Source organism: Pan troglodytes, chromosome 20 (genome assembly GCF_028858775.2).
Source record: "Pan troglodytes isolate AG18354 chromosome 20, NHGRI_mPanTro3-v2.0_pri, whole genome shotgun sequence".
NCBI lineage: Eukaryota > Metazoa > Chordata > Mammalia > Primates > Hominidae > Pan > Pan troglodytes.
Window position 1 is genome coordinate 23,450,675 of NC_072418.2, and position 20,545 is coordinate 23,471,219.

Here is a 20,545-nt window from a genome sequence, read left to right on the forward strand (position 1 = left end):
GCCCCGTCTTGTTTTTTTGTTTTGTTTTGTTTTTGTTTTTGAGACAGGATCTCACTCTGTCACCCAGTCTGGAGTGCAATGGCATAATCTCGGCTCAGTGAAACCTCCGCCTCCTGGGTTCAAGCCATTCTTATGCCTCAGCCTCCTGAGTAGCTGGGATTACAGGCACCCGCCACCATTCCTGGCTAATTTTTTGTGTTTTTAGTAGAGATGAGGTTACACCATGTTGGCCAGGCTGATCTTGAACTCCTGACCTCAGGTGATCCATGTGCCTCGGCCTCCCAAAGTGCCGGGATTACAAGTGTGAGCCACTGCGCCCGGCCTCTGCCCAGTCTTCTAATTAGGACTACATGGCAGAAATCTCTGTACTTATGCCCTTTCCACGGATTTCGTTTATTGTTCTGGGTGGAAGCATCCATGTTGTTTTAATGAAGTGCCTCATGTGACTCTAAGGTGAGGCCAGAATCAAGTGTGAGGGCTTCAATATACATTCACGAGAGCTAAGTGCCACCTTTACACTAAAGGGTGGTCACAGGGCCCGTTCTGTTTGGGTTTGGTAGGGACAGGGGAATGTGGCTCATATTTCCATTACTGTAGCAGAAATTGCTGGTGTCTGTGGCAGAGGAGGGCACCTAAGGACAGGAAAAGAGAAACATACTTTTATATTCATAGAGCAGCTCGTTGTTCCTGAATCCTTTCTGTTATAAAGGACAGAGAAATGGGTGGACTTTTTCTGCAGTACCTTCCTTCTGTTTGTGTGCGTGATGGTAGCAGACAAAAAGGTGGTGCTGACATTTTTAAAGGAACGTTCTCAAAATGCAGGTATAACTTGTTCAGAGAATGTTATCTAAAAAGGATTTTCAGAGAAAGAGAGAGAAAAAATGGCTTTTTTTCAGCTAAACGTGTCTCAGACGAAGAGCTGTGTGCACTCTGCTTCATGGAATGCCATGCGTTTAGTACTTGCAAATCTTTACTTCTCTATTTGTGTTTTTCCTTCTTAAGGAGTTTGTTTTAACTACACTTAAAAATTCTTATAATATTCAAGGCTATCTGCAAAACATTTCTTTACTATATACCAGAGCTTTCTCTACATTCTCTACATCATGGCTTCTTATATGCCACACAGAATTCCTACCATAAATTTATAATCGGCACTACTAAAAACGTTCCCTTTGTGGCTGTTAAACATGGGGAGATGTAGATACTCAAGATTCCTATTGGGGGAAAGCTGGGGTCCCTAGTAAAGATGGAGAATATGTAATGTTGAGGTTTCATCTGTTTTCTCTATTAACTCTATGCAGAACAGGATTAAGAAAATGCTTATTTAAACAGAATACCATTTATTACCCAGAAAGTTCTGAAAAAAATTATTAGGAGATACCTGCTCTCTAGGGTGCTAAAGAAAGACTACTTAAAATCACTGTTAAAAATAACAGAACATGGGAGATATCTGTATTTTGAACTTTGTATAAAACTGATGTATCTTTATGGTTGCATTCAGACTATACTGTTTGAGGGGCAATATCTTAGCAGTGATGCCGTGTTCTTCTATGTGCATCAGCACATCATAAAAATTTGTTGGCTGGGTGTGGTGGCTCACACCTGTAATCCCAGCACTTTGGGAGGGCGAGGTGGGCGGATCACCTGAGGTCGGGAGTTTGAGACCAGACTGACCAACATGGAGAAACCCCGTCTTTACTAAAAATACAAAATTAGCTGGGCATGGTGGTACATGCCTGTAATCCCAGCCACTTGGGAGGTTGAGGCAGGAGAATCGCTTGAACCCAGGAGGCGGAGGTTGCAGTGAGCCGAGATGGTGTCATTGCACTCCAGCCTGGGCAACAACAGCAAAACTCCATCTCAAAGAAAAAAAAAAGAAGAAAGAAATTTAGAAGTTCAGACTTTACTCCAGATCTTCTGAAGAAAAAAAATCTGCACAACAGGATCTCCAGTTTATTGTTCACCTTTAAAGTTGAGAGGTACCTTCGAACTCAACATGTCTTTTTTGTCTGAAAAATATACACAACTCAAACTTTATGATATAAATATAGCACTCAAAGTGTACAAATTTTTGTTTATGCCCTTAATTTTATGCTTCTCATCCAGAGAAGTATCATATATATACTGGTGTTATGGATCTTATGCCATTCTCTTCTCTCAGAGTTAGAGAAAACATTAGATAATATTTCTGTGTGAAAAATTATTGGGGCCGGGCATGGTGGCTCACACCTGTAATCCCAGCATTTTTGGAGGCCAAGGCGGGTGGCTCACCTGAGGTTGAGAGTTCATGACCAGCCTGACCAACATGGAGAAACCCCGTCTCTATTAAAAATACAAAATTAGCTGAATGTGGTGGTGCATGCCTGTAATCCCAGCTACTCGGGAGGCTGAGGCAGGAGAATCGCTTGACGCCAGGATGCAGAGGTTGCCTCTGTCTCAAAAAAAAAAAAAAATTATTGGATAATTTCAGTCATTCCTGCAAGTCAGAACCAATTCTCTTTATTCTCTCATTTCACTTTAATTCAAATAATAAATTCTGCCCGTGGCCACTTGGTAAATATACGTGTGTCTTATGTGCTTGTGTTTTTCAGGGGCCGTTGACATTTAAGGATGTGGCCATAGAATTCTCTCTGGAGGAGTGGCAATGCCTGGACACTGCTCAGCAGGATTTGTATAGAAAAGTGATGTTAGAGAACTACAGAAACCTGGTCTCCTTGGGTGAGAATAACTTTAGTACACAATTACTAATATACCCTAAAGGTTTCATTTCTCATTTTTTGAGAATAATTTTTGGTAATTTATACTTTGCATAAATGAGTTTCTGATACTTGTTCTTAAGAAAACCTTGAGGATTTTTCCATATAGAAAAGAATTTTTTCAGGAAGTTTTATCTTGACTTAAACTTTCCACATTCCTGGGCTGATCTGTATCCTTCACTCTAGATTAGTGGCAATTCCAGAAATTTAGTGGCATAAAATGTTGTTGCCCATATCTTAAAATCTATTTGCCACCACCAATTTTTGATTAATGAATGCCAGGCAGTGAAATTAAGAACCTACAAATGTAAAATATTTTCTAAATACTTAGAAATTTCTGTTATAAATTAGTATTTTTAGGATTAATTTTCTAGAATATTCTACTACATCCTCTTTACTAAGCACAGTACTAGGTTGGTAACTGAAGAATATGAGAAAGATTCATGTTATTTATTTTCAATAAAGCAGGTATTGCTGTTTCTAAGCCAGACCTGATCACCTGTCTAGAGCAAGGAAAAGAGCCCTGGAATATGAAGAGACATGCGATGGTAGATGAACCCCCAGGTAGGTGAGAGTGAACACAACAGACAACATGAATGAGAGGTCCAAAAAAAAAAGAAAGACAATGCTTAAAATGTTATTTGAGAAGCTGTGTTCCAAAGCAAATATTTTCTGGGAAGCCTGAGTTTTTTTTTAAATTTTGCTCTCGCATAGGGGCATCTTCTGTCTTATGCTTTTAAATTCTTTAAGGATTCTTTCCCCTTGGTGATCTCCCTTCAAGTTTGCTGTCAGAACCAAAGTCCTCTTCATGGCATGCGAGACTCACAATCTGACTGCTTTTCCATTGTTTTGGGGGACACACAAATATCTACATGATTTTGAGAAACTCTATGTTAAACTATTTTCTTTTCTTTTTTCTTTCTTTTTTTTTTTTTTTTGAGACTGAGTTTCATGCTTGTTGCCCAGGCTAAAGTGCAATGGCACGATCTAGGCTCACTGCAACCTCTGCCTCCTGGATTCAAGCAATTCTCCTGCCTCAGCCTCCTGAGTAGGTGGAATTACAGGCACCTGCCACCATGCCCAGTTAATTTTTTGTATTTTTAGTAGAGACAGGGTTTCACCATGTTGGGCAGGCTGGTCTCAAACTCCTGACCTCAAGTGATCCACCCGCCTTGGCCTCCCAAAGTACTAGGATTATAGGTGTGAGCCACTGCACCTGGCCAAACTATTTTCTTAGTTCTCTTTTTTCATCATGTCTGAAATGTGTAATAGTAGTGGTTTCTGTTCCATTGTTTTTTGTTGTTGTTGTTGTTAACTTTTCTGCACACTCCATTCTGTTCTTATTACTATATTCTCGAAATATAGTTTGAAATTATAAAGCATGATGTCTTTCTACTTTGTTCTTTTTCCTCACGATTGCTTTGGCTATTTGAAGTTTATTGTTGTTTCTTGTAAATTTTAGAATTGTATTTTCCATTACTGTGAAGAAAAATGCCACTGAAATTTTGACAGGGAATTTATTGAATCTATAGATTACTTAGATAATAGGACACTTTAACAATATTTATTTTTTCAATCTGTAGACATGCAATATTTTTAAATTTGTGTCTTCTCTAATTTCTTTTATTAATAACATATCTTTCATTGTAAAGATTTTTTTACTTCCTTGTTCTCAGAAATTTGTCATTTTAATGCTATTTTAAATTGTTTTCTTTCTCTGTTAAAGTGTATGGAACAATAACTTAATACTTGTGTGTTAATTTTATGTTTTGCTAATTTACTGAGTGTATTAATTCAGACAAATTTCAATGTAGTGTTCATGGTTTTTTATATATAAAATCATATGATCCACAAACAGCAACTTTTTACTTGTGTTCAATTTCAGTGGCTTTTTAAAAATGTTTTTGACTCATTATTCTGCCACATACTTCCAGTGCTATGTTAAAATAGAAGCATTGACAATGGGCACAATATAGTTTTGCATTAGTGTCTATGAATTTGAAGGAGCAAACAACTCCTCAAGCTTCTATAAACTGGTTTCAGTAGGTAAAGATCTTTTTCTGTCATGTCTCCAGGGTCAGAGAATGCTCTCTGGGTTTGTAGTGGAGAGGGGGTGTAGCTTGGTCACAAGGCTGCTGGGTCTGCACTAGGGTCCACCTTTAGTTGGCTTGTTACAGGGGCTTGGGTAGTTGTAATTCTCATTTTATTTTTGGACAGACTGAATATCCTTCAACACTTTGATCTGTAGAGCAGACAATAGGGCAGGTTTCTGCAGTCAGGTTCATATATAATGGTCCTTATATCAGGATGTGAATGAGTATGGCTTTTATTGAGTACCGGAGAGGATTACTGTAGTTATGCAGACAAATTCTTTTTTAATGGTATATCAGTGTTGCACAGCAGATTTTATGAGTAAATATGTCACTTACTATTGTTGCGCAGTTTCATATCAGTGTTTTGTTAGTGTAGGTTTCTTAACATTGAGTTATTGTGTTTTTTTGTTTCACTTTTGTATTATAATTTTAGACAGTTTGCAATTCGGTTTATCTCTTATAATTAAGAGATAAATCAGCCATATGTCTGTCACAATTAGATATATATGTGTGTGTGTGTTTATCTGTAAATATGACCCCAATATTGGTTATGGCTTATCTTGTATATATTCTTTCTTAGCTAATTTTCAGTGGTTGTTTTATCTCACCTAAGTGAGTAGTCATGGAAATATTTTCACCATCTCTTATTTTCACCATGTGTTTAATGATGATGTTTCTCTCACCTTTGTGTGAGAGAAACACTTTTGTAATTTGAAGGTAATTTTTGAAAAGATTTATAAATCTGTATTTTTTTCAGTTTTTCCTTTAGAAAAATTAATTGTTGTAAAAACACATAATATTTACCATCTTAAATCTATTTAGGTGTACATTTTAGGGCCAGACATGGTGGTGGCTCACATCTGTAATCCAGGATTATTTGAGCTCAAAAGTTTGAGACCAACCTGGGAAACATATGGAGAGTCCCTCTCTACAAAATGTTTTTTAAAAATAGCCAGGCATAGTGTTGTGCATCTGTGGTTCAGGCTACTTGCAAGATTGAGGTGGGAGGGTTACTTGAGCCTCAGAGTTTGAGGCCGAAGTGAGCCATAATTGTACCACTGCACTCCAGCTTTTTGACAGAGTGAGACTGTGTCTCCAAAAAAAAAAAAAAAACAACCACAGCTCTACATTTCACGCAGGCATGTTAATTATATTCACATTGTTATGCAAAAGACTTAGATAGTTTACATTTTGTGAAACTAAAACTCAATACCCATTAAATAACAGCAACCCATTTTACCCTCTTTCCAGCCCTTGACAAACACCCTTCCACTTTCTGTTTTTATGAGTGTGACTAATTAAAGTATCTCATGTAAGTGGAATCATACTGTATCCATCATTTCGTTACTGGCTTATTTCAGGTGACGTAATATTCTCAAAGTTTATCTTAAAATGTGACAAGATTTTCTTTTTCTTTTTTTTTTTTTTTAATTTTTGAGACGGAGTGTCCTGTCACCCAGGCTGGAGTGCAATGACGCAATCTCGGCTCACTGCAACCTCTGCCTCCCCGGTTCAAGCGATTCTCCTGCCTCAGCCTCCCGAGTAGCTGGGACTACAGGCATGTGCCACCATGCCCAGCTAATTTTTTTCTTATTTTTAGTAGAGAGAGGGTTTCACCATGTTGGTCAGGCTGGTCTCAAACTCCTGACCTCAGGTGATCTGCCATCCTCGGCCTCCCAAAGTGCTGGGATTACAGGTGTGAGTCACACGCTTGGCAAGATTTTGTTTTTTAAGACTGAATAATATTTCGCTGTACGCATATGTTACATTTTTGATGTGCTTATAAATCAAGAGACACCTGGGTTGCTTCAGCCTTTTAGCTTTTGTGAATACTAGTACAATAAACATGGATGTTCAAATATGTCTTCCAGGTCATGTGTTGCATATTTTAAATTGATAAACAGGATTGCTGTATTTGATGATAATTCCATTTTTAATTACTTGAGAAACATTTATAACATTTAAAAATAATGACTGCATCTTTGTTTTCTACCAACAATTGACATAGGTTTTATTTTCATTGCATCATCAACAGATTTGGTGTTTTTAAATAATTTATAGTGGCCATTGTAATGGGTATGACATGATTTCATTTTTCATTGTTATTTTTATGTGTTTCTCTACAAATTATTAATTTTGCATGTCATTTCAAATGCTTTTTTCATTTGTGTATCTTTTATGATAAAAATTTAGTTCAATTGTTAATTTTCAAATCAAGTTATTTAACTTAGTGTTAAGGATTTTTTATATATTCTGAATATTAACTGTGACATGTAATTTGGAAATACTCTTACCCATTTTCTAGGAGGCATTTTCACTGAGTTAAATGTTCTGTTTTAATGTGCAGAAATTTTGAAGTATAGCATAGTTAATTTTTTGTTGTTGTTCCTCAGGCATTTAGTGTCTTATCTAAGAAAATGGTGCCAAGACCAATGTCATGTCTTCTTTCTGTTTTTTTCTAAGAGACTTATTAGTTTTTTTATGTCTAAGTATTTTACTTAAAATATTTTTATATATGATTCAAAGAAATGATCCAACCTTATTTTATCAGTATTGATATTTAGTTTTTAACATTGTTTTTTAAAAGACTATCTTTATTGTTTCCTCTTGGCAGCTTTGTAGATCATTTGATTATATATAAAAGGTTTCATTTCTGGGTTCCATATTCTGTTCTTTCATCTGTTTATCTGCCTTTGTGTCAATATTACACTGTTTTTGTTACTGTAGCTTTTAATTTTTTATTATTATTATTTTTGAGATGGAGTCTGGCTCTTTCGCCCAGGCTGGAGTGCAGTGGCTCGATCTCAGCTCACTGCAACCTCCTCCTCCTGGGTTTCAGCGATTATTCTGCCTCAGTCCAAGTAGCTGAGGTTACAGGCGTGCACTACCATGCCTGGCTAATTTTTGTATTTTCAGTAGAGACGGGGGTTTCACAATGTTGACAAGGCTGGTCTCAAACTCCTGAGCTCAGGTGATCCCCCTACCCTGGCCTCACAAAGTGCTGGCATTACAGGCGTGAGCCACTGCACCCTGCCTAATATGTTTAAAAATCAGGAAGTATAATGCCTGTTTATTCTTTTTCATGGGTGTGTGGCTATAGTTCATAATCAAATTTAAAAATTTTAAACAATATTTGTGTAATAAAACTGTGCTATTGTCATTTTTATAGAGGTTATATTCAATTTGTTCACCACTGTAGGTTGTATTGACAACTTAACTAAATTAAACTTTTTGAACCTTTAGCTGAAGAGTGTGTTTGATTGACTGATTGATTTGAGACAGAGTCTCGCTCTGTCGTCCAGGCTGGAGTGCAATGGCATGGTCTCGGCTCACTTCAACCTCCGCCTCCTGGGTTCAAGGAATTCTCCTGCCTCAGCCTCCCGAGTAGCTGGGATTACAGGTGCCCACCACCATGCCTGGCTAACTTGTATTTTTAGTAGAGACGGGGCTTCACCATGTTGGCCAGGCTGGTCTCAAACTCCTGACCTCAAGTGATTCGCCCACACCAGCCTCCCGAAGTGCTGGGATTACGGGCATGAGCCACCATGCTTGGCCTTATTTTTATTTTATTTATTTTTATTTTTAGAGACAGGATCTTCCTATGTTGCCCATGCTAGTTTGGAACTCCTGGGCTCAAGCAATTTTCTTGCCTTGGCCTCTGAAAGTGCTAGTATTATAGCCGTGAGCCACTACACTCGGCCCATGTGGTTTTTTTTTTCAAATATATTATTGGATTTAACAGTTTTACTTTTGCTATTTATTTATTTATTTATTTATTTTATTGAGACGGAGTCTCACTCTGTTGCCCAGGCTGGGGTGCAATGGTGTGATCTTGGCTCACTGCAACCTCCGCCTCCCAGGTTCAAGCAATTCTCCCGCCTCAGCCTCCCAAGTAGCTGGGATTACAGGCACCCACCATTATGCCCGGCTAATTTTTGTATTTTTGTCGAGACAGGTTTTCAGTTGGCCAGGTTGGTCTTGAACTCCTAACCCCAGGTGATCCACCCACCTTGGCCTCCCAAAGTGCTGGCATTACAGGTGTGAGCCACCGCACCCGGCCTACTTTTGCTTTTAATTTTTAGTTTCATTCAGTTTTGGTCAGAAAACACACAGTGTATGATTTTGGTTTTCTTATATTTATTTGTTGTTGTTTTGAAACAGGATCATACTCCGTCACCCAGGCTGGAGTATAGTGGCATAATTTTGGCTCACTGCAACCTCAGCCTCCTTGACTCAGGTGATCTTTTCTTCCTCCTAAGTAGCTGAGACTACAGACATGCACTACCATGCCTCGCTAATTTTTTGATTTTTTGTAGTGACAGAGTCTCACTATATTATTCAGTCTGGTATCAAACTTCTGGTCCCAAGTGATCCTCCCACCTTCATCTTCCAAATTGTTGGGATTAGATGTATCAGCCACTACTCCCAGGTGGTATTCTTTAATAAGACTTGTTATGTGTCCTAACAGAATATATCACATCCAAATAAAAATATTGTGTATTCTCTTGCTTTTAACTGGAAAGTTTTGTACATGCTGTTAAGCCTAGTTGGTCTGTGGTACAGTTTGGATGTCCATGTTCTGCAAGGCTCATGCTGCAATGTAATACACAATGTTGGATGTGGAACCTGGTAGGAGGTGTTTGGGTCATGGGGACTAATGCCATGGCACCATTCTTTTAGTAATCAGAAAGTTTTCACTACATTAATTCAAATGAGAGCTGGTTCATTAAAATAACCTGTCTCCTTCACCTCACACTTGCTCTGTCTCTTACCATGTGATATGTCCAGCTAGTCTGCCTTCCACTAAGATTATGTTTCCTGAGACCCTCACCAGAAACAGATACTGGCACACACTTCTTATACAGTCTGCCAAATTGTAAACCAAATAAACCTTTTTACTTTATAATTTATCCACTCTCAGTTATTTGTCTATATGCAAAATAGTTAATACAGTCTATAATGTTGTCTGTTTTCTTACTGATCTTTTATCTAAATTTTCTATTTATTATTGCAAATGGGATCTTGATGTCTACAATTATTATGTTGCTGTATATTTCTTGCTTTACCTTTGCCAAAATATGCTTTATATATATTGGAGTCCTGATGTTATATATACATATACATATAAACATAAATAGATAGATATGATAGTTATAGATTCTTGACCCATTTGGCCATTATATAGTATCAGTGTTTGTCTCATGTTAGTACTTGACTTAAAGCATATTATATTCAATATAATTACTACCACCTCACCCAATTATGGTTACTATTTGCATGTAATATAGATTCTTTTCATTCTATTACTTTCAGCCTATTTGACTCAATGCTAAAATGAGTCTGTTATAGACAGTGTATTGTATGCTTTTTTACTTAAACTACTCAAGCATCTTATTTCTTTTTCTTTTTATAAATTTATCTATTTTTGAGATAGAGTCTCATTCTGTCAACCAAGCTGGTTTGCAGTGGCATGATTACAGCTCACTGCAGCCTCAACCTCCCAAACTCAGATGATCTCATCTCAGCTTCCAAGTAGCTGGGCTGCAAATGTGTGCCGTCACGCCCAGCTCATTTTATTGTTTTTGTTTTTGTTTTTGTTTTTGTAGGGACAGAATTTTGCCATGTTCTCCAGTCTGGTCTCAGACTCCTGAGTTAAAGTAATCAGCCCCTCTGGGCCTCCCAAAGTCCTGAGATTACTTTTTTTTTATTAAGTAGTTTAATTAATTTATATTTAAAATGATTGCTTAAAGAAATAAAGTTACTATTACCAGTTTCATTGTTATTGTTTTGTTTAAATATTATTTTTTGTGTGTTCTGGGATACATGTACAGGATTTACAAGTTTGTTACATAGGTAAACATGTCCCATGGTGGTTTACTGCACCTATCAATTCATCACTTAGGTGTGAAGCCCTGCATGCATTAGCTGTTTATCTTGATGCTGTTTCCCCTACTCTGACAGGTTCCAGTGTGTGTTGTTCCCCTCTTTGTGTCCATGTTTGTTTTTGTTTTTGTTGTTGTTGTTGAGACAGAGTCTTGCTCTGTCACCAGGCTGGAGTGCTGTGGCATGATCTCAGCTCACTGCAAACTCTGACACCCTGGTTCAAGCGATTCTCCTGCCTCAGCCTCCCAAGTAGCTGGGATTACAGGCATGCACCACCATTCTCAGCTAATTTTTGTATTTTTAGAAGAGATGGGGTTTCGCCACGCTGGCCAGGATGGTCTTGATCTCCTGACCTCGTGATCTGCCCACCTCAGCCTCCCAAAGTGCTGAAATTGCAGGCATGAGCCACCATGCCCAGCCCATGTGTTCTTATTGTTCGGCTCTCATTTACGAGTGAGAACATGTGGTGTTTGGTTTTGTGTTCCTGCATTAGTTTGCTGAGGATAATGGCTTTCAGCTTTATCCATGCCTTTGCAAACTACATGCTCTTATTCTTTTTTATGGTTGCATAGTATTCCATAGTGTATATGTACCACATTTTCTTTATCCAGTCTATTATTGATGGGCATGTGGGTTGATTCCATGTCTTTGCTATTGTAAATAGTGCTGCAATGAACATACACATCCACATATCTTTATAACAGAATTATTTATATTCCTTTGGGTATATACACAGTAATGGGGTTACTGGGTCAAATGGTATTTCTGTTTCTAGGTCCTTGAGGAATTCCCATACTGTCTTCCACAATGATTGAACTAATTTACATTCTCACCGACAGTGTAAAAGTATTTCTGTTTCTCCACAGCCTCATCAGCATCTGTTGTTTCTTGACTTTTTAATAATCATGATTCTTGGCCGGGCACGGTGGCTCACGCCTGTAATCCCAGCACTTTGGGGGTGCCGAGGCAGGAGGATCACAAGGTCAGGAGATCGACACCATCCTGGCTAACATGGTGAAACCCCGTGCCTGCTAAAAATATAAAAAATTAGCTGGGCGTGGTGGCGGACGCCTGTGGTCCCCGCTACTCGGGAGGCTGAGGTAGGAGAATGGCGTGAACCTGGGAGGCAGAGCTTGCGGTGAGCCGAGATCGCGCCACTGCACTCTAGCCTGGGCAAAGAGTGAGACTCCGTCTAAAAAAAAAAAAAAAAAAATTTAGAAAAAAATAACCACTATTCTTACTGGCATAAGATGGTATGTAATTCTGGTTTTGATTTGCACTTCTCTAACGATCCCTGATGTTGAGCTTTGTTTGTTTCTTGGCCACATAAATATATTCTTTTGAGAAGTGTCCATGTTCTTTGCCCACTTTTTAATGGGGTTGTTTTATTCTTGTAAATTTGCTTAAGTTCCTTTTAGACTCTGGATGTTAACGTTTGTTAGATGAATAGGTTGCAAAAATGTTCTCCGATTCTGTAGGTTGTCTGTTCACTCTGATGATAGTTTTTTTGTTGTTGTGCGGAAGGTTTTTAGTTTAATTAGATTCTATTTGTCAAGTTTTGCTTTTGTTGCAGTTGCTTTTGACGTTTTCATGATGAAATCTTTGTCCATGCCTATGTCCTGAATGGTATTGCCTAGATTTTCTTCTAACGTTTTTATAGTTTTTGGTTTCATATTTAAGTCTTTAATCCATCTTGAGTTAATTTTTGTACAGGTGTAAGGAAGGGTTCCAGTTTCAGTTTTCTGCATATGGCTAGCCAATTCTCCCAGCACCATTCATTAAATAGGGAGTTTGTTCCTCATTGCTTGTTTTTGTCAGATTTTTCAAAGATCAGATGGTTGTAGATAAGCAGTCTTATTTCTGAGTTCTGCATTCTTTTTCATTGGTCTATGTGTATGTTTTTATACCAGTACCAGGATGTTTTGGTTACTATAGCCTTGTGGTGTAGTTTGAAGTCAGATAGCATGATGCTTCCAGCTTTGTTCTTTTTGCTTAGAATTTTGTTGGCTATATGGGGTCTTTTGGGTTCCATATGAATTTTAAAATAGTTTTTTCTAATTCTGTGAAAGATGTCAGTAATAGTTTAGTGGGATAAGCATTGAATTACTTTTGGCAGTATGGCCGTTTTTACAATATTGATTCTTTCTATCTTTTCCATTTGTTTGTGTCCTCTCTGATTTTCTTGAGCAGTGGTTTGTATTTTCCTTAAAGAGGTCCTTCACTTACCTTGTTAGCTGTATTCCTAGGTATTTTATTCTTTTTGTAGCAATTGTGGATGGAGGTTCATTCATGATATGGCTCTCTGCTTGTTTATTGTTAATGTATTGAAATGCTTGTAATTTTTGCACATTGATTTTGTATCCTGAGACTTTGCTGAAGCTTCTTATTAGCTGAAGGAGCTTTTGGGCTGACATTGGGGCATTCTAGATATGGGATCATGTCATCTGCAAACACAGACAGTTTGACTTCCTATTTGAATACCCCTTATTTATTTTTCTTGCCTGATTTTCCTGGCCAGAACTTCCAATACTACGTTGAATAAGAGTGGTGAGAGAGGGCCTTCTTGTTGTACCAGTTTTCAAGGGGAATGCTTCCAGCTTTTGCCCTTTCGGTATGATATTGGCTGTGGGTTCATCATAAATGACTCTTATTATTTTGAGGTATGTTCCATAAATACCTAGTTTATTGAGCATTTTTAACATGAAGGTATGTTGAATTTAATCAAAGACCTTTTCTGCATCTATTGAGATAATCATATGGATTTTGTTTTTAGTTCTGTTTATATGATGAATTGTATTTATTGATTTGTTTATGTTGAAATAGCCTTGCATCCCAGGGATGAAGCTGACTTGATCGCAGTGGATAAGCTTTTCGATGTGCTGCTGGATTTGGTTTGCCAGTGTTTTATTGAGAATTTTTGCATCAATGTTTATCAGGGATATTGGCTTGAAGTTTCTTGTTATATCTTTGCCAGATCTTGGTATCAGAATGATGCTGATCTTATAAAATGAGTTAGAGTGGAGTCCCTCTTTTTCTATCATTTGAAATAGTTTCAGAAGAAATGGTACCAACTCCTCTTTGTACCTCTGGTAGAATTCAGCTGTAAATCCATCTGCCTCTGGGCATTTTTAGTTTGCAGGCTATTTATTACTTCCTCAATTTCAAAACTTCTTATTGGTCTATTCAGGATTCAAATTTTTCCTGGTTTGGTCTTGGGAGGGTGTATGTGTCCAGTAATTTATCTACTTCTTCTAGCTTTTTCAGTTTATGTGCATACAGGTGTTTATAGTATTTTCTGATGGTTTGTATTTCTGTGGGGTCAGTGGTGATATCCTCTTTATGATTTTGTATTGTGTCTGTTTCTTCTTCTCTCTTTTGTTCTCCATTACTCTAGTTAGTGTTCTATTTTATTAATGTTTTCAAAAAATAGCTCCTGGATTTATTGGTTTTTTTAAGGGTTTTTTGTGTCTCTATCTCTTTCAGTTTCACTCGGATTCTTCTTATTTCTTGTCTTCTGTTAGCTTTGGGGTTTGTTTGCTCTTGATTCTCTTGTTCTTTTAATTGTAATGTTAGGGTGTCATTTTGAGATCTTTCCAGCTTTTTGCTGTGGCTATGTAGTGCTATAAATTTTCCCCTTAACACTGCTTTAGCTGCATTCTACAGATTCTAATACATAGTCTCTTTGTTCTCATTGGTTTCAAAGAATTTCTTGGTTTCTGATTTAATTTTATTATTTACCCAGAAGTCATTCAGGAGCAGGTCGTTCAATTTCCATGTACTTGTGTGGTTTTGAGTGAGTTTCTTACTCTCGAGTTCCAATTTGATTGCACTGTGGTCTGAGAGACTGTTATGATTTCAGTTCTTTTGCATTTGCTAAGGAGTATTCCTTCCAATTATGTGATCAATTTTAAAGTAAGTGCCATGTGGCACTTAGGAGAATGTGTATTGTGTTGTTTTTGGCTGGAGAGTTCTGTAAATATCTATCAGGTCCATTTGACCCAAAGCTGAGTTCAAGTCCTGAATATCTTTGTTACTTTTCTGTCTCAATTGTTGGTCTAATATTGGCAGTAGGGTGTTAAAGTCTCCCACTATTATTGTGTGGGAGTTTAAGTCCCTTTGTAGGTCTCTAATAATGTGTTTTATAAATCTGGATCCTCCTTGAATTGATTCCTTTAGCATTATGTAATGCCCTTCTTTTTCTGTTTTGATCTTTGTTGGTTTAAAGTCTATTTTGTCAGAAACTACAATTGCAACTCCTCCTTTTTTCTTCTTTTATTTGCTTGGTGAATTTTCCTCCACTCCTTCATTTTAAGCATGTGTGTGTCTTTGCATGTGAGATGGGTTTCTTGAATATGGCACACCAATGGGTCTTGACTCTTTAATCAGCTTGACATTCTGTGTCTTTTAATGAGGGCATTTAGCCCATTTAAATTTAAGATTAGGCCAGGCACGGTGGCTTATGCCTGTAATCCCAGCACTTTGGGAGGCTGAGGCAGGTGAATCACCTGAGGTCAGGAGTTCATGACCAGCCTGGCCAACATGGTGAAACCCCACCTCTACTAAAAATATAAAAATTAGCCTGTCATGGTGGTGCTCATCTGTAATCCCAGCTGCTCAGGAAGCTGAGGCAGAATTGCTTGAACCTGGGAGGCAGATGTTGCAGTTAGTCAAGATTGTGCACTGCACTCCAGCCTGGGTGACAGAACAAGACTCCATCTCAAAAAAAAAAAAAAAAAAGTTTAAGGTTAATATTGCTATGTGTGAATTTGATCCTGTTTTCATGGTGCTAGCTGGTTATTTTGAAGACTCTTTGATGTAGTTTTTTCATAGTGTCATTGGTCTTTGTACTTCAGTGTGTTTTTGTAGTGGCTAGTAATGGTTTTTTTCTTTCCATGTTTAGTGCTTCTTTCAGGAGCTCTTGCAAGGCAGGCCTGGTGGTGATGAATTCCTTCAGCGTTTACTTGTCTGCAAATGATTTTATTCCTCCTTTACTTATGAAGCTTAGTTTTCCTGGATATTCTTGGTTAGAAATTCTTTTCTTTAAGAATGTTGAGTAGTGGCCCCCAATCTCTTACGGCTTGTAGGGTTTCTGCTTAAAGGTCTGTTGTTAGTCTGATGAACTTTTGTCTGTAGGTGATGTGGCATTTCTCTCTGGTTGCCTTATCATTTATTCCTGAATTTCAATCTTGAAGAATCTGATTATTATGTGTCTTGGGGATGATCTTCTCATGGAGTATCTTACTGGGGTTTTCTGGATTTTCTGAATTTGAATGTTGGCCTTTCTTGTTAGGTTGGAAAAGTTCTTCTGGATGATATCCTGAAGGATGTTTTCTAACTTGGTTCCATTCTCCCTATCTATTTAAGGTACCCCAGTCAGTCATAGGTTTGGTCTTTTTACATAATCTCATAGACCTCGGAGATTTCTCTCATTCCCGTTTATTCTTTTTTCTTCAATCTTGTCTGCCTGTTTTATTTCAGCAAGATTGTCTTCAAGCTCTGAAGTTCTTTCCTTGGCTTGGTCTACTCAGTTATTGATACTTGTGATTGCGTTGTGAAGTTCTGATGCTGTTTTTCAGTTCCATCAGGTCATTTATGTTCCTCTCTAAATTGGTTGTTTTGGTTAACAGCTCCTGTAATGTTTTTCATGGTTCTTAGCTTCTTTGCATTGGGTTAGAACATACTGCATTAGCTCAGCAAAGTTCACCATTACCCACCTTCTGAAGCCTACTTTTGTCAATTTATCCACCTTAGCCACCGCCCAGTTCTGTGCCCTTGCTGGAGATATGCTGGGATCATTTGGAGGAAAGGAGGCACTCTGGCTTTTTAAGTTTTCAGCATTTTTTGGTTTATTCTTTTCATCTTTGTGAGTTTTTCTAGCTTCGATCTTTGAGGCTGCTGACCTTTGGATGGGATTCTTGTGAGGACTTTTTTGTTCATGCTGTTTTTGTTGTTGCTTTCTGTTTTTCTAACCATCAGGCCACTTTTCTGTAGCACTGCTGTGATTTGCTTGGAATCTACTTCAGACCCTATTTGCCTGGGTTTCTCCCACACCTGGAGGTGTCAACCAGTGGAGCCTGCAGAATAGCAGAGATGACTGCTTGCTCCTTCCTTTGGGGTCTTTGTCCCAGAAGGGGAATGACCTGATGACAGTGGGAACACTCCTTTATAAGTTGTCTGATGATGTCTGTTGTGGGGGTCTCACCCAGTCAGGATGCATGAGATCTGGGAACCACTTAAGAAAGCACTCTGGCTGCACCTTGGTGGAGTGGCTGTGCTGCACTGCGGGAAATTCCATACATCTGTACTGCCTGGATTGCTCAGAGCCAGCAGGAGGAAAGACTAAGTCTGCTGATCTGCAGAAACCACCTCATTGTTCCTGTTTTATGTATTTCTTGTAGATAAGTTTTTTCTCATTTCCTGTTTTACCACCTTTATTTTTGTTAACTTTGTCATTACATGCTTTGATTATTTTTTCATTTTTTTGCATACTTTTTATAAATATTATGTAATCATCTTGAAGTATAATGTAATCATCTTAAAATGGAGATTACATAAAACATCTTTTTTTTTTTTTTTTTTTAGTATTTATTGATCATTCTTGGGTGTTTCTCGCAGAGGGGGATTTGGCAGGGTCATAGGACAATAGTGGAGGGAAGGTCAGCAGATAAACAAGTGAACAAGGGTCTCTGGTTTTCCTAGGCAGAGGACCCTGCGGCCTTCCGCAGTGTTTGTGTCCCTGGGTACTTGAGATTAGGGAGTGGTGATGACTCTTAACGAGCATGCTGCCTTCAAGCATCTGTTTAACAAAGCACATCTTGCACCGCCCTTAATCCATTTAACCCTGAGTGGACACAGCACATGTTTCAGAGAGCACAGGGTTGGGGGTAAGGTCATAGATCAACAGGATCCCAAGGCAGAAGAATTTTTCTTAGTACAGAACAAAATGAAAAGTCTCCCATGTCTACTTTCTACACAGACACAGCAACAATCTGATTTCTCTATCTTTTCCCCACATTCCCCCCTTTTCTATTTGACAAAACCGCCATCGTCATCATGGCCCGTTCTCAATGAGCTGTTGGGTACACCTCCCAGACGGGGTGGCGGCCGGGCAGAGGGGCTCCTCACTTCCCAGAAGGGGCGGCCAGGCAGAGGCGCCCCCCAACCTCCCGGACGGGGCAGCTGGCCGGGCGGGTGCTGGCCCCCACCTCCCTCCCTGACGGGGCGGCTGGCCGGGCGGGGGCTGCCCCCCACCTCCCTCCTGGATGGGGCATAAAATATCTTAAAGTTAAAAAAATAAGGCCAGGCATGGTGGCTCACACCTGTAATCCCAACACTTTGGGAGGCTGAGATGGATAGATCACCTGAGGTCAGGAGTTTGAGACCAGCCTGGCCAACATGGTGAAACTCTGTCTCTACTAAAAATACAAAAATTAGGTATGTGGTGGAGGACATCTGAGACTGAGGCAGGATAATCACTTGAACCCAGATGGCAGAGGTTGCAGTGAGCTGAGATTGCGCCACTGCACTCCAGCCTGGGTGACAGAGCGAGACTCCATCTCAAAAAAAAAAAAAAAAAAAAGTAAAAAAGATATATTTTAACTTCTTAAACTTTAATTAAATACAAAACCTATACTGCTATGTTTTCCAGTTTGTTATTGATACTACAAATTATATATCTATTAACAGATTTATATCTTGTATTTTTATATCTACAGAACTTTAACGGTTTTATGCACCATTATTATGATAGTAAAAAATTCTATATGTATCTGTATATTTATATTTAATAGGGAGCTTTATATTTATATATGGTTTTATGATGCTGTCTAGCATCATTTTATTTTTCAACAAAATGGATTCATTTTAGCATTTCTATTTGTTTATATGCAGAGTCTGTGTTTCTCAGACTGGATCTTGGACTCCTGGTCTCAAGAGATCTGACTGCCTTGGCTTCCTAAAGCTGTAGAATTACAGGCATGAGCCACTATTTCTGGCCACCATGTAACATTTCTCGTTACATTTCGTGTAACATTTCTCATTACATTTCGTGTAACATTTCTTGTAATGAACACCCTGAAATTTAATTTAGGAAAGTCTGTATTTTTATTTTGTTTTTCAAGTAAAATAACTTTGAATTAAATATTATTGGTTAGAATTTTTTATTACATCAAAATTTGGGAAGTTCTCAGCTTTCTTTTTCTTTAATTTACCTCTGTATTACTTTTTCCCTACATTATTCTTCTCTTTTTTTTTTTTTTGAGACAGAGTCTCTCTCTGTCGCCCAGGCTGGAGTGCGGTGGCTCGATCTCAGCTCACTGTAAGCTCTGCCTCCCAGGTTCACACCATTCTTCTACCTCAGCCTCCCGAGTAGCTGGGACCACAGGCGCCCACCACCACACCCGGCTAATTTTTTTGTATTTTTTCAGTAGAGGCAGGGTTTCACCGTCTTAGCCAGGATGGTCTCGATCTCCTGACTGCGTGATCCGCCTGCCTCGGCCTCCCAAAGTGCTGGCATTACAGGCATGAGCCACTGTGCCCAGCCCCCCTATATTCTTCTTCTAAGATTTATTTCATGAATATATTGATGGACTTGATGGTGTCCAATAAGTTTTACATTCCATATTTTTCTTTTGTTTTGCAATTTTATATTTTTATGTTATATATTTTAGGGTATGCCACCTCATACCAGTTAACTGTGTTTTGATGTTTTAGTTTATATTGTAATTGTGTATGACAGTGTTTAACTCTGTACAATTTAAGGCAGTTTGGAGCAAAATCAAATATAAATCAGCCATATGTCTATTGCCAATATAATTATCTCTTTTTCCCTGTATAAATATTATCTCTGTATTTTTTATGACTTGTATATTTGTTATGTAGGTTTGTTGTGAGTGGTTGTTCAATCTTGTCTAGGTGAGCAGTCATCTCCTAATTTCAATATCTATTGTGAACCTATATTATTTTTGTGTGGAAGAAACACTCTTGGATTTGAAGATTATATACAAACTATCATAACTTTGTATCTTTTTTAGGTATTATTGTTTATTTTTACTTGTCAGAACCACATAACAAAATTTATTATCAAACATTTTAAAATATGCTGTTTAGGCCAGGTGCAGTGTCTCATGCCTGTAATCCCAGCTCTTTGGGAGGACAAGGTGGGAGGATTGCCCGAGGTCAGGAGTTCGAGACCAGTCTGGCTATCTTGGTGAAACCCCGTCTCTACTAAAAATACAAAAATTACCTGGGTGTGGTGGCGAGTGCCTGTAGTCCTAGCTACTCGGGAGGCTGAGGCAGGAGAATAACTTGAACCCGGGAGGTAGAGGTTGCAGTGAGCTGAGATCATGCCACCTCACTCCAGCCTGGGCAACAGAGCAAGATTCCGTCTTTGAAAAAAATAAAATATGCTGTTTAGTCATATTAATTATATGACAATGTTATGCAACATATCCCTATAATATTTATATGTTGCAAAGCTAAATCTCAATACACATTAAACAAGAACCAATTTTTCTGACTTTCTGGCACTTTGCAAACACCACTCTGTTTTCTTTTTCTAAGAGTGTAACTGCTTCATGTATCTCCTACAGTCTCTTTTTGTGGCTGGCTCATTTCATTTTGCATAATATCATCAAGCTTTATCTTTATAATTGTTAGAATATTTTTGGCTTTTTAAGTCCTAGGTGATATTCCAGTATTTTTATATTTTAAATTATATCTACTGAATAATTTGGTGACAGAAATTTGCATTCCTTTTACCTACTGGCTTTCAGTAGCAATGCTGCAATAATTATGGATATGCAAATAACTTCA

At 38.2% G+C, this 20,545-nt stretch overlaps 1 protein-coding gene across 4 annotated transcripts in view; it reads left to right on the forward strand.

Annotated features, from left to right (window-relative positions):
- ZNF430 (zinc finger protein 430) overlaps positions 1-20,545 on the forward strand; it is a 42,119-nt gene that overhangs the window by 10,252 nt on the left and 11,322 nt on the right. For 2 of the 4 annotated variants that reach the window (XM_063801432.1, XM_063801431.1), the window contains 2 exons: positions 2,592-2,718; positions 3,225-3,320. In XM_063801432.1, coding sequence (XP_063657502.1) covers positions 2,592-2,718; positions 3,225-3,320 — 223 coding nt within the window. Of the gene's footprint in view, positions 1-2,591; positions 2,719-3,221; positions 3,329-20,545 lie in introns of those variants that run through there. The other 2 variants (XM_063801430.1, XM_063801433.1) reach the window with 2 other exon arrangements.